Consider the following 12,229-nt stretch of genomic DNA (forward strand, 5'->3'; position numbering starts at 1 on the left):
GCTCTGCATGCACAGAGTGCAAATGGACAGGGAGGTGGGGGGGGGGGAGCTTGTGTTGCTGATATGGCTTAATAGGAACTTTCAATGAAGTCTCATCACTGTGTGTCTTTGGGGGCTTGGAGGGTGGCTCTTCTGTCCTGAGAGCTGTAACTGGAAACTCATGGCATACCGCAGAGTCTTTAACTTGGAAAACCAGCATAAATCACTGGGTCAAATGGCCCATTCCCACAAGTCCAGATGATCCGGACATGGATAGTATGATCCACTTGCAGGAGAAATGAAGGCACAGAATTAAAAGGTTCCAAAAGGAGAACTCCAGAAAAATAGTTGTCCTCGATGTCAGAGAAATCTACAATATTAAAGAGAGGAACATTTTGTTGGCACTTATCAAAGCTATTTTTAAAGTCATTTATATTTGTTGGTTCAGTGAGTTAGAACAGAATCACAATCCCGTGCAGCTGGAAGATATCTGCTATCTCCAAGACTGCTGCTCCCAGCTTCTCTTCCATCTCAAAAAATTGGTAGGAAGACGAAGAAAAGAGAGAGATGAAAAGAGATAGCCTGGGAAGACAGGGAAGGCATATAGGAAGTCAAGAGAGGCTGGCGATTCGGCTCAGTCAGAAGTGTTTGCTTAGTGTTCACAGAGGTCTGGACTCCACCCCCAGCACCACATAAATGACCCATGGTGGCACATGCCTGCCATCCTAGTCCTTGGGAAGTAGAGGCAGGAGAATCAGCAGTTCAAGGTCACTCTTGGCTGCACAGCATCTTTAAGAAGTCAGTGTTGGTTGTGTGCATCTCCAGGCAGATGTGGCCTCTTTGCCTCCTGATCTACCATTCTCCAATTGGTGAGCCCAAGGCGATTTGGGAAACCTCAAGGGCAGCACACTGCCAGTCAAGCAGGGTACAGAGTGTCTCTTTTCTGGTGTCCTGGAGTTTCGGCTCAAAGGTGATGGGAGAGGGTGAAATTCCTCCTCTGGGAAGAGGTGGCCAGACTTGTCCCCTTGACCATCTGTAACTATCAACCTCCAGCCTACACTTGATAAGGTCAAGATCTTATCTAGAAGTTTCTCTGACAGGCCTATCCTGTTCCCCAGGGGCCAGGTGATGCTCTCAAAGCATGCTTGGTCTTGAGCCATCCTGAAAAGGCTCAGCCAAGAGGACAGCCTTCCAGCAAGGGGTTCTGGGAGCTGTCGGGGTACTTCCAAGAATGGAAACGGGTGTGGGAGGTCATCACTGTGTCTTAACCCTGATAGGGTGCCCAGATCTCTAGGTCTCTAAAGATTCCCTGTGTACCTTTGGATCAGTAGTTAGACTCAGCAAGGCAGCTGACATTCTGGGCCTGTCAGTTCTCTGTGAGGATGGTCCTGCAGGTGGTGGGGAGCAGGCAGGGAAGGAGAGATCCACCCTCCCCTGGAGCTCATTGCAAACTCCTGAACCATCTGGGGGGTTACACCTCAGCACTGGTAGGGTAGAGGGAGCAGCGTCATAAGTTCCAAGTTATCATCTGCTATATAGCAAGTTCAAGGCAATGGAGACCCTGGGGAGGGAGAGAGGCAGAAAAGGAAGGAGAGAAGGAGGGAGACAGGCAGAGAGGGGGAGAGAAAGGGAGAAAGGAAGGTAGGGAGAGAGAGGAAGAGGGAGGGAGCAGAGGGAGTAAGGGAGAGAGGCATAGAGGGAGAGAAGCAGAGAGACAGAAAGGGAGAGAGAGAGGGAGAGAGGGAAAGAGAAGAGTGAGGGGGTAAGGAAGGGAGGGAGAAGAAGAAGGGGAAGGAGAGAGAGGGAAAGGGAGGGAGAGGGAGGAAGGAGAGAGAGAGGGAAAGGGAGGGAGAGGGAGGAAGGGGAAGGAGAGAGAGGGAAAGGGAGGGAGAGGGAGGAAGGGGAAGGAGGAAGGAGGGAGATGGAGATCTTTAGTGCATCTACCCCCTTCCCTCTGGTTGTTAGAACTGCTTGAGCAGACCAAGGCAATGATTAGAAAGAGTTCAGGATGACACCTTGAGCTGTGGGGTCAGGGATGAGCCCCGAAGCAACTATAAGGGACACCTGTGAACTTGACATCAAACCCCTCAGCATGGGCATCCCAATGCATGTAGGACTGGGGAGGGGGGGGGCTGAAAGCAGGTGTGCCATCTGCCCTGCTGCGGTCAGATTCTTCTCCGCTGTCTACTTCACATTAAAAGCCCCATGTGGGGCTGGTGAGATGGCTCAGTGGGTAGGAGCACCCGATTGCTCTTCCGAAGGTCCGGAGTTCAAATCCCAGCAACCACATGGTGGCTCACAACCATCTGGAACGAGATCTGACTCCCTCTTCTGGAGTGTCTGAAGACATCTACACTGTACTTACATATAATAAATAAATAAATTAAAAAAAAAAAAGCCCCATGTGCCGTGACTAATGGCAGAGTCAGCTCACATTGTATGTGATTGCTAGAAAGGTTCTGAAAGAGTACTTTAGAGCCTGTTCTATGGCTCAGGGGTAAAGGTGCTCGCTGCCAAGCCTGAGGACCTGAGTTTGATCCTGGGGACCCACATGGTAGAAGGAGAGGTCTAACTCCTGAAAGATGTCAACTCTGTCTTACACACACACACACACACACACACACACACACACACACACACAGAGCCCATATGTGCAGCCCATTGTGTGCACACACACAATACATACATGTAATACAGAGTAATAGAAACGTAAAAGTCAATTATAAAAAATAAAAAAAGAATATTTCTCCTATAGAAAGGTACTACCCACAATGTGGACTGTTTCCAAGTAGGACAAAGATGCACTCGCTGTTACCCTGCAAACTGATGACTCCCGGTCATTTTCACCATCTAAACTTCAGCAGAAGTATCGGTGATGACAACCAGAGAAGCCATTTTGGAATAGTGTCAAACCTACCCCTCCCCATCACTACTGACTACTGCTAAACTCTCTTAGAGATCAGTGGAAGACACCGGAACCAGAGTGGTCACATTTCAGGATTCTGAAGACAGAAGAATTACAAGGGGGTGAGCTGATATGGGTGCGATGAGGGGTGGGATGGGGCGGAGACACCAGAAGAGCCTTTGTTCATCTCCTCAGGGACAAAACAAGGGGCTCTGGGGAGGCTGATTGTTGAGGGAAGGACAGAATCTGAGAACAGCATTTTCTAGCTTGGGATAACTGGCAGATTTGAATGCACCCCAGAGCCAGAGGATGAGAAGCCATGTAGAAAGTTCCAGAAGAACAAGACAGTTTTTAAAAGTTTTGCCATGCTTTGGGGGTTAGGGAATAGGGATGGGGGTGGGGGAGGGAGGGACTTTGTGTGCAAGGGAGATGGTGTTGCATTGAAACTGAAAGTCACCCTTCACTTGGCTCTGCCAACGAATGGAGCTGTGATCAGGCCCCGTTGCTCTTCAGAGCCAGGCAGTGTCATTTTGAGAGTCTATATGCGCCTCACACAACGTTTGGCACGCAACAAAAATTCAGCAAGGCTCACTAAGAGGTAGGACTAGATCACTGAAAACAGAGGGAGAATTAGCAACTAGAAAGAGCCTTACAGGTGCACAGGTGCTAGAGTCAGAGACTCCAAATGTTCAATCTGGAACTAATCGGAACCAACTGGAGTCAAACTGGACTGTGAAGACTTCACAGTGCTTACAATTGGTTGCCTGACCTCATTCTGGATAGAACATGTTTTGTGTGTGAGGTGCAGGGTGGGGTGGGGGATGGACCATAGGGCTGGTGCATGCTAGGTAAAGTGCTCTGTCACACACATGTCAACAGAAATGGGGAATGCACTGATTTAACACTATGTGAATTCTGGATCTCACACTGCTCTTAGCCCATTGGAGTGCCAAAGATGGGGTATTCTCTTTCTCTCACTCATCCTCTCCCTTGCTTTGTTTTTCTTTCCTTCTCCCCCTCTGGCTTTTGAGACAGGGGTTTCTCTGTGTAGCTCTGGCTGTCTTGAAACTGTAGACCAGGCTGGCCTTGAACTCAGAGATCTGACTGCCTCTGCCTCCTGTGCTGGGATCAAAGTGTCTTCTCTCCCTCTCTTTTTCTTCCATGAGGGATTTTTACTATGTTGCCAGACTGTGACCTCAAATTTCTCTGCTCAAGCAATCCTCCTGCCTCAGCCTCCCAAGAGGTTCAGGTACATGCCACGTCAGGCTACTCATTATTGTAAACACAGCCTGTGGACAGTTTGTTAGGGCTGTCAATCTGTCAGTCATCCCTAGGAGGTCTCCATGAGATGGTATTTGATTTCACCCTGAATGTCAAGAAAAAAAAAAGTCAGAGAGAATTAGGATGATGTGCGGTCTGGGCAGAGTTCATATAGAGAACACAGATTTAATCAGGAGTTGGCATAGCTCCCTGGAATGAGCCAGATGGTCAATATTTTAGCTGCCACGAGCCATGCCTTCTCTGCTACAACTATTGGCTTTTCAATAGGCCAAAAGTAGCCAGGCACCGTTTGCAAGTGGGTGATAGTTGATAGATTGCAGATTACAGCCTCTGCAGCTACCCATGTGTTTCCTGATGGATGCTATTCTCTCTATAAAGTCCTCCGGGTGGTGGTAAGTCATCTCAGTTCTTTTCTATATTAGCTACAATATAATTATTTTATTCATTCACTTAATTAATTAATTAATTAATTTTTGAGGTGGGGGGGTCACCGTATGTAGCTCTGGCTAGCTTGGAACTCGCTATAGAGATAAACCAGCAGGAGGCTGGACTCGAACTTCCAGAGATCAACCTGCCTCTGACTCCATAGTGCTAGAATTAAAAGCATGAGTCATCACATGCAGCTAAGAAGAAAGGCCCCGATTTTATTAATTTATAATAGGTTCGTGGAAATGGCTCAGTGAGGATGGACAGCTAAGTTCAATTCCTGGAGCCTAGGGTAGAAGAAGAGAATTGACTTCACCATCTGGGCATTAACCTCGCGGGCACGCTGGGCTGCACGTGAACCATCCCCACCCCACCCCCGCCCGCCGCCCATTAATTAATAAAAAGCGTATCTGTAACAGAGGCGCTCGGTATAACTTTATTAGCTGCATAGTGAAATTTGAATTTCTTACAGGATTCCCCTTTCTTGTCACAAAGTATCCTTCTTCGCCCTCAACTTCTTTAAAATGTACTGGGCACTCTACTCCGGTACCCTAGGTGGCTGCCAAAGGTGGGTAGCAGGAGTCCCTTGGGGGACAAGGAGGAAAACCAAGCCTCCTGTCACTCTGCAGATGGACCTTTGCTAGATCAGGCCTAACTAGTCGTCTCCTCCCACTCGTCCCAACTCTGGGAAAGCCATTAAGGTTGTTTTCCCGCACCCTCCAGCCCACCAAAGCCACAAGAAGCAACCCGCCAAGCCAGGAGAGCTGCAGAGAGCCCTGTGAGCTGGGCGCGCACCTGCTCCCGGGTCCCCGCGCACCTGCTGAGCCGCGCTCCGGCCTCGTCTCGCGAGATCCGGGCTGGCGTAGTGGCCCCCACCCCCACCCAGGCCACCGAGTACCTCTCCCCGCCCCCGGGCCGGGCCTCCCCGCCACCTTGGGGACCAGCCCGGCCCCCCTCCCCACCCCCACGGCATCGTAGCGGCTGCGCTCCGCACGCAAGCCCCTTAGTCCCAAAGGACCCCACCTCCCCGGCTGGAGGGTGGCCCGGCGGGCAGGTGCACGCGCCGCCAGCCGCCAGCGGGTCCCAGGCGCGCCCAGAGTGCGGGGACCCGGGGACCGGCTGCGCGCACGGCGCCTCTCGGCGCTGCATCCCTCGCTCCGCTCCGCTCCCCACCCCGCCCAGTGATTGACAGGCAAGATGTCGGTGTGGAGCGAGGCAGGAGCGATTTCAGCAGCCGTCCCCCCTGGAGCCCGGCGGCCGCAACAGCAGCAACGGCGACAGTGGCAACAGCAGCAGCAGGAGCAGCAGCAGCAGCCTTGTCGCGGGGAGCAGACCGCAGCCAGCCGCAGTGGGCGCCGCAGCCGCGCCAGCCGTGCGCACAGCATCCCGAGAGCGCGCTGAGCGCGGGGACCCGCGGACCATGCCGTGTCACCGCGACCGGGAGGGGGGCAGGCGCGCTCCTTTTTGACATAAAAGCCAGCCCGGCCAAATAGATTTATATACATATAATTCCGCCCTTCACGGAGCCGGTGTGCGAAGCGTGAGCTCTATTTCCCTCTGCCTCCTCCTTCCACTTCTCCTCCTCCCCTTCCTCCTCCTCCTCCTCTTTCTCCTCCTCTTTCTCCTCCTCCTCTCTAAGTGTACAGACTGCACCCTACCACCTGGTTGGCTTCTGACAAACGGGCATCTCTCCCTTTTTAGGGACCAGAGACACAGAAAGAGAGAGGAGAGAGGAGACAAGGGACATTCTAATGCAGACTGCCTGATACTCTCCCCCGCCCCAAATAATAATAAATTTTGGCTCTTGTCCCCTCCTCCACCCCCACCCCCCTCAAGCTTGTGTGAGATGTTGGGTTTCTTCAGGAGACACCGCTGAGAAGTCGCAGAGGTTGGGGAGGCGTAGGGGGGTGGGGGTGGACTCCCTCTACCTCTACTCCTTCCCTCCCCCTTTTTTTCTTTCTGGGAGGAGGTGGAGGAGGAGGAGGGGAAGGGGGGGTTGCAGAGCAAGCGATGGATGAGGAAAACATGACGAAAAGCGAAGAGCAGCAACCTCTGAGTTTGCAAAAAGCCTTGCAGCAGTGCGAGTTGGTTCAGAACATGATCGACCTGAGCATCTCCAATCTGGAAGGGCTTAGGACCAAGTGTGCAGCTTCCAACGACCTCACGCAGAAGGAGATCAGGACCCTGGAGGTAGGTGTTGCCTGGGGTGGGGGTGGGGGGCAATCCTTCCATTCCTTCCCCTTCTCCAGTCTGTCCCCTTTCCCTTTGGGATTCTGTGTGTTGACGGAGGGCCTGGGGAGGGGTGGGGGGGGGCTAAAGCAGGTGGGCACGAATGATGCGCTATGATTTATCACCTGGCAAAGCCAGCGCGGCTGTCCCTCCCTTCCCTTCCCAGTGCGGCTGTTGTCTGTGCTCGGCCGGGTGGTGGTGGTAGCAGTAATAATTGCTGTTCTGTATTTATTATTACGGGTTGTAGCTGTTGCCATGATTATTCTTTTCTTGTGGGAAGAGGGAGTTATTATTGTTATTATTTATTATTATTATATTATTATTCTCTCTCTCTCGGATTTGTTTACGGGGGCTTGAGTGCTGGGTGCTATGTTAAGGAGCTGCAGGGAACCCACGTGACCTTGTGCGTTCTGCAGGTGGTCAAAGGTGGTTTAACCTGGTTAGATGGAGCTGCCTAAATGAATTCAACCTTTTGCTCTGTCTCACCGCCCCTTCCCCCAATCTACGCCTTAGAAAACCAGATGCGTGAGAAAAAGAATCTCCATTTCTAAAACAATCGTTTGATGTGTGTGTGTGTGTGTGGGGGGGGGGTCTTTGCAGGCCCAAAATGTGTAAATGTTACGATTGCCTGGAGTGGTTCTTGCACTAGGTGGCGTGGGGAAAATGCTCTTGGGCTGCCTTGGTGAGACTTGGAGGATAGGGGTCCAGGAGACGGGAGTTTCGTTTGGCTCATTTGTAGCATCTTCTCTCCAGCAGAACTTGAGGGGAGTTGGGAGCAGTTTGCTAAGAGAGGGTGCTAGGGATGGCTACAAATTTACCACCAAGAAATGGAAGGAACTGTTTTCCTTCAAAGGCCATTTTCCCCTCCAGGGGATGCTTTTAGGGTTTTGTGAAAGACCTGGTGTACCGAAATCCTCCAGCAACCTACCTTGTTCAAAATGTCAGACGGATTCAAGCAGCCCCTTCACCCTCCTTCCCTCGGAGGCCCAGCTGTCCACATTGCATGATTTAATTTGGGAATTCCCACTAGCCGGCATCTGCCAGAGAGTGGTGGCTGTGGAGCCCAGAGCAAAGGAGGCTTCTTATTAGTATGGCCATGTATCCCGGGCTGGGTGGTTCGGTTGGCCTCTGGCTTGGTTTGTGAGTTCCGGAAGCCTGAAGTGTTTCATCAGTCCTGGCTGATGGGGTCATCTGTACGAATGCACCTCTTGGACTCATTTGTCAGGCCTTTTGTTTCTCCTCCATGGTTTTAAGTTTGACCTGATGTATGTATCGATGCAGGAGACTATGGTTTGGAAAGAGGAGTTTGTGTGTGTGTGTGTGTGTGTGTGTGTGTATGTGTGTTTAAATACGGCGCTTGCTGCCCTTGGGTATGTATCTATGCTCACCTGTCAAGCGGGAACATGAGCCCAGGGATGAAATAAGATAAATGTGAATGTGGGAAGGGTGTTGGGAGGCCCAGGCATTGCCTTTCTCGAAGGAGAGGGGTGGGGGGGGGGAGGAGAGAGAGAGGGGATTGACTAACGATTGCTGCTGGATGAAAAGGTGTGGGCTGTTGTTAGCCCAGCCCTTATTTCTGCACAGAGGCCCAGAACAGATTTGGCTTCAGAACTATACATGGGACAGCTCATACAGGCCACCACCTCCACCATGCCTCTTCTCCTTCTGTCATCAGCAAACCCCAGTCTAGGCGGACGATTACAGCCTAAGTTGCTCAGAGTTTCCTTCTATTTCTTTCTATGGTGTTCTGTCCTCTGTTTGCTGACTCCCTGGAGAGCAGTGATGAACAGAACCAGGCACTCTGTGGCTGGGGATGGAGCCCAGTGGTGGAGCACTTGACTTTTGTAGTGACCTGTGTTCAATCCCCAGCACTTCTGCAAACACACACACACAAACAACGGGCACCTGGTTCAGTTATATCTCTGCAAGGTGTCTTGTATTTGAAATTAGGGGACAAAGGGCTGATGTGCTGGTTGGGAAGTTTGAATCATAGGTTATCATAGTTAGGGTTCCTATTGCTGCAATTGAGACACTTGTGACCAAGGCAAGCGGGGGAGGAAAGGGTCTAGTTGACTTATACTTCCATAGAAGTATATCAAAGGAGGAAGTCAGGACAGGAACTCACACAGGGCAGGAACCTGGAGGCAGGAGCTGATGTAGAGGCCATGGGAGGTGCTGCTTGCTGGCTTGCTCCTCATGGCTTGCTTACTCTGCTTTCTTTCTTCTTTCTTTCTTTCTTTCTTTCTTTCTTTCTTTCTTTCTTTCTTTCTTTCTTTCTTTCTTTCTTTCTTTCTTTCTTTCTTCTTCTTCTTCTTCTTCTTCTTCTTCTTCTTCTTCTTCTTCTTCTTCTTCTTCTTCTTTTTTAAGAACTATTTATTTAGACCTCTGGAAGAGCAGTCAGTGCTCTTAACTGCAGAGCCATCGCTCTAGCCCCTCAGTCTGCTTTCTTATAGAACCCAGGCCCACCAGCACAGAGATGGCAGCACCCACAATGGGCTGAGTCTCTCCCATCCCCGATTGATCACCAATTAAGGAAATGCCTCACAGTTGGATCTCATGGAGGCAGTTGCTCAACTGAGGTTCCTTCTTTTCAGATTGCTCAAGCTTCTGTCAAATTGACGTAGTAGCCCACACAACAGGAAGCACATTTTTTTTTTTCTAGATCTCATAGTCTTGAGGGTACCACAGGACACACCAACACTTGGTCCACAATGCCCAGTGACTCTTCTGGAGCAAGCATGACAGTTTCAACTGCCTAGTTCCCCAGGACCAGGGTACAGGAGAGGAGCCCTAGAGAAGGTATGGTTGGGCCAGACTTCATGTTTGCAGTCACCAAGCTTTTGACCCTCCCAGCTATCTGATAGCCTGAAGCCTCATGGTGGTGCTGACTAAAATGTGGGTTCCCAGCATCTGATGGCCATATTCGAATTTAGCTGAAACTGGAGAGAGGGTCCAGGATTCTGCATTTAGTATGCAGATGGTGTACTTCTGTGTGTAGTTTTTCTTTGGCGGTGCTGGGAATTGAACCCAGGACTTTGTGAATGTTAGATGAGGGTTCTACCACTGACTGTATCCTCAAGCCCCAGACCTTGTGTTTCTGATTAGGGACACTTTGTGAATTACTAATCGAAGCTGGGTGTGGCAGTGCACACCTGTAATCTTAGCACTTGGGATGCTGGAATGGGGAGGAGGGAGCATCCAAGGCCAGCGTGGGCCACATGGTGAATTTGTGCCTCAAATTAAAAAGGAAAAGAGAACTGGATTGAAGCTCAGTGGTGGAGGTCTTGCCTAATATAGCATGTTTAGCCCCCAAATTCTGAAAAAGACAAAAACAAAACCCACCAGGAGCAACAACAAAAATCAACAACAGAACCCTGAATCCATTAGGGCATAAATGTTTCATTAGTGTTTCAGCTACTTCTCTGTATCTCTCTATCTCTCTATATTGGTTTTTTTGAGACAGGGTTTCTCTTTATAGCCCTGGCTGTCCTAGAACTCACTCTGTAGACCAGGCTGGCCTAGAACTCAGAAATCCACCTGTCTCTGTCTCCCAAGTGCTGGGATCAAAGGTGTGTGCTACCACTGCCCAGCTTACTTCTTTACATTTTAAACTTACCTTGAATTCTATTATTGTGTATGTGGATATAAGGACACACTCTCCTTTGTATCTAGGAATTGAACCCAGGTCATCAGGTTTTTAAGACAAGTGTTTTTACCCACTGAGTTGCCTTGCTAGCCAATATGTGTATTTAGGTGGTTTATCTGGCTTGTGACTCTGGTCCAAGGTCGATGGGCTGCATCGGATGACCGCCGTCTTTGGAGCAAAATCCCAAGGTAGCTCAAGGTATCACATGTTGAGAGACTGGTTCCCTGTTGTTTTTGCTATTTAATGGTGACGACGCCCTGCTCGCACACACCGAAGTTGCTAAGAGATTGACTAGACCACCCTGAAGACGTGATGATTAGTGTGTACGTCTGCAGAAACAAAAATATTCAGCATGAACGTGGTCTTCATAAAGCATGCTTCCTGGGTAGGGAGGAAAGGCTGACACCACAGCCAAGTGACAGTGAATGATAAACCTTCCTTCAATCCTTTGGGAGATGGCAAAGGAAATTCTGATGGCTTTTCTGCAATGGTTACATGTTGGCGTTCATGGCTCCAGTTGTCACATCTGCATTCAAGGGACGGTAGAGGAGGACCCCCATGAGTGTGGAGAGATGGTGGTTCATATTTTTGGCTTTAGGAAACAAAGGCTTTCCAATGGTAACCCTCCTTTCCACCATCAATGTTCAACTATGGGTTTTTTGGCCACAATAGAGTCAAACGTTCTAGCTGCAAGGGAGGCTGGACAGAGAGGAGCAGGAAAAGCCATCATTTTCCTTGCCTTTGATGAGTCCTGTGGTGAATCATATAAAGTCAAGGTTCTGCTTTCAGGGGAGGAGGCACCAATGGATGTTGGGTGACCCACTAGTAACACCAGTCCTATAGATTTTTTGGTAGATATTTTGATGAAGAAGAAAGTCAGCTCAATTTGCAGTTTGAGGCAGGTTGGCTTCCTAGCTGTTCTACTTTACCTTGGATACAAATGTAAACATTTTAACCTAGACTGACAATTGTAAGATAATTCCTGCCGCGGTGGGTGGTTGTAAGGATCACAGGAGGGTGATGCTTTTAAAGATACTAACTGAAACAAAAGTATCAGCAGGTTCTAAGCTGACAATTGCCCTGGGCAGATTATATTAGTTCCTTCCCTTTGCTGGACTCTAATTACTGAGAGAAACTACTTTAAAAAAGGAAAGGGTCTGCTGTTACTGTTTTGTTTTCATTTATTTGATTTTTACTTTTCCCACTTAAAACAAAACAAATAGAATCCCTTCACCCTCTCTCTTCTTCCCCTTCTCTCCTCCAACCTACCTCGCAGCTACCCTCCCTAGATGCAAAGATTTATTTTGGTTTGTGATTTCAAAAGGGACATGAGTCAGGCATGGTAGCACGTGTCTTTAATTCTAGCACTGAGGAAGCAGAGGCAGGCGGATCTCTGGTAAGTTCCATGATAGCTAGAGTTGGCAGTCATGAGGTCCTGTCTCAACACAAACACAAGAGTCACAGCCCATCAGGATGGGAATGTCTGGTGACAGAAACATAAGGCAGCTGTTCATGACCAGTCCTTAGTCAGGAAGGAGAGAGCAGACATCAAACCTCAAAACTTAACCCTCAGTGACTTGCTTCTGTCAGCAAAGCGCTACCATTTAAAGCAGCAGTTCTCAACCTGTGGGTCTCGAACCCTTCAAGGGTCACCTATCATGTATTCTGCACGTCAGATATTTACATTATAATTCATAACAGTAGCAAAGTTACAGTCATAAAGTAGCAATGAAATAATTTCATGGTGTGTGTGTGGGGTGGGG

General features: G+C 49.5%; 1 protein-coding gene across 1 annotated transcript in view; it reads left to right on the forward strand.

Moving 5' to 3' along the window:
• Positions 1-5,698: 5,698 nt before the first annotated feature.
• Positions 5,699-12,229, forward strand: part of Ksr2 (kinase suppressor of ras 2) — a 368,380-nt gene continuing 361,849 nt past the window's right edge. Inside the window, exon 1 of the mRNA XM_029476906.1 lies at positions 5,699-6,781. Coding sequence (XP_029332766.1) covers positions 6,602-6,781 — 180 coding nt within the window. The 5' untranslated portion in view covers positions 5,699-6,601. The remainder of the gene's footprint in view (positions 6,782-12,229) is intronic.

The sequence above is a fragment of the Mus caroli genome, chromosome 5 (assembly GCF_900094665.2).
Source record: "Mus caroli chromosome 5, CAROLI_EIJ_v1.1, whole genome shotgun sequence".
Taxonomy (NCBI): domain Eukaryota; kingdom Metazoa; phylum Chordata; class Mammalia; order Rodentia; family Muridae; genus Mus; species Mus caroli.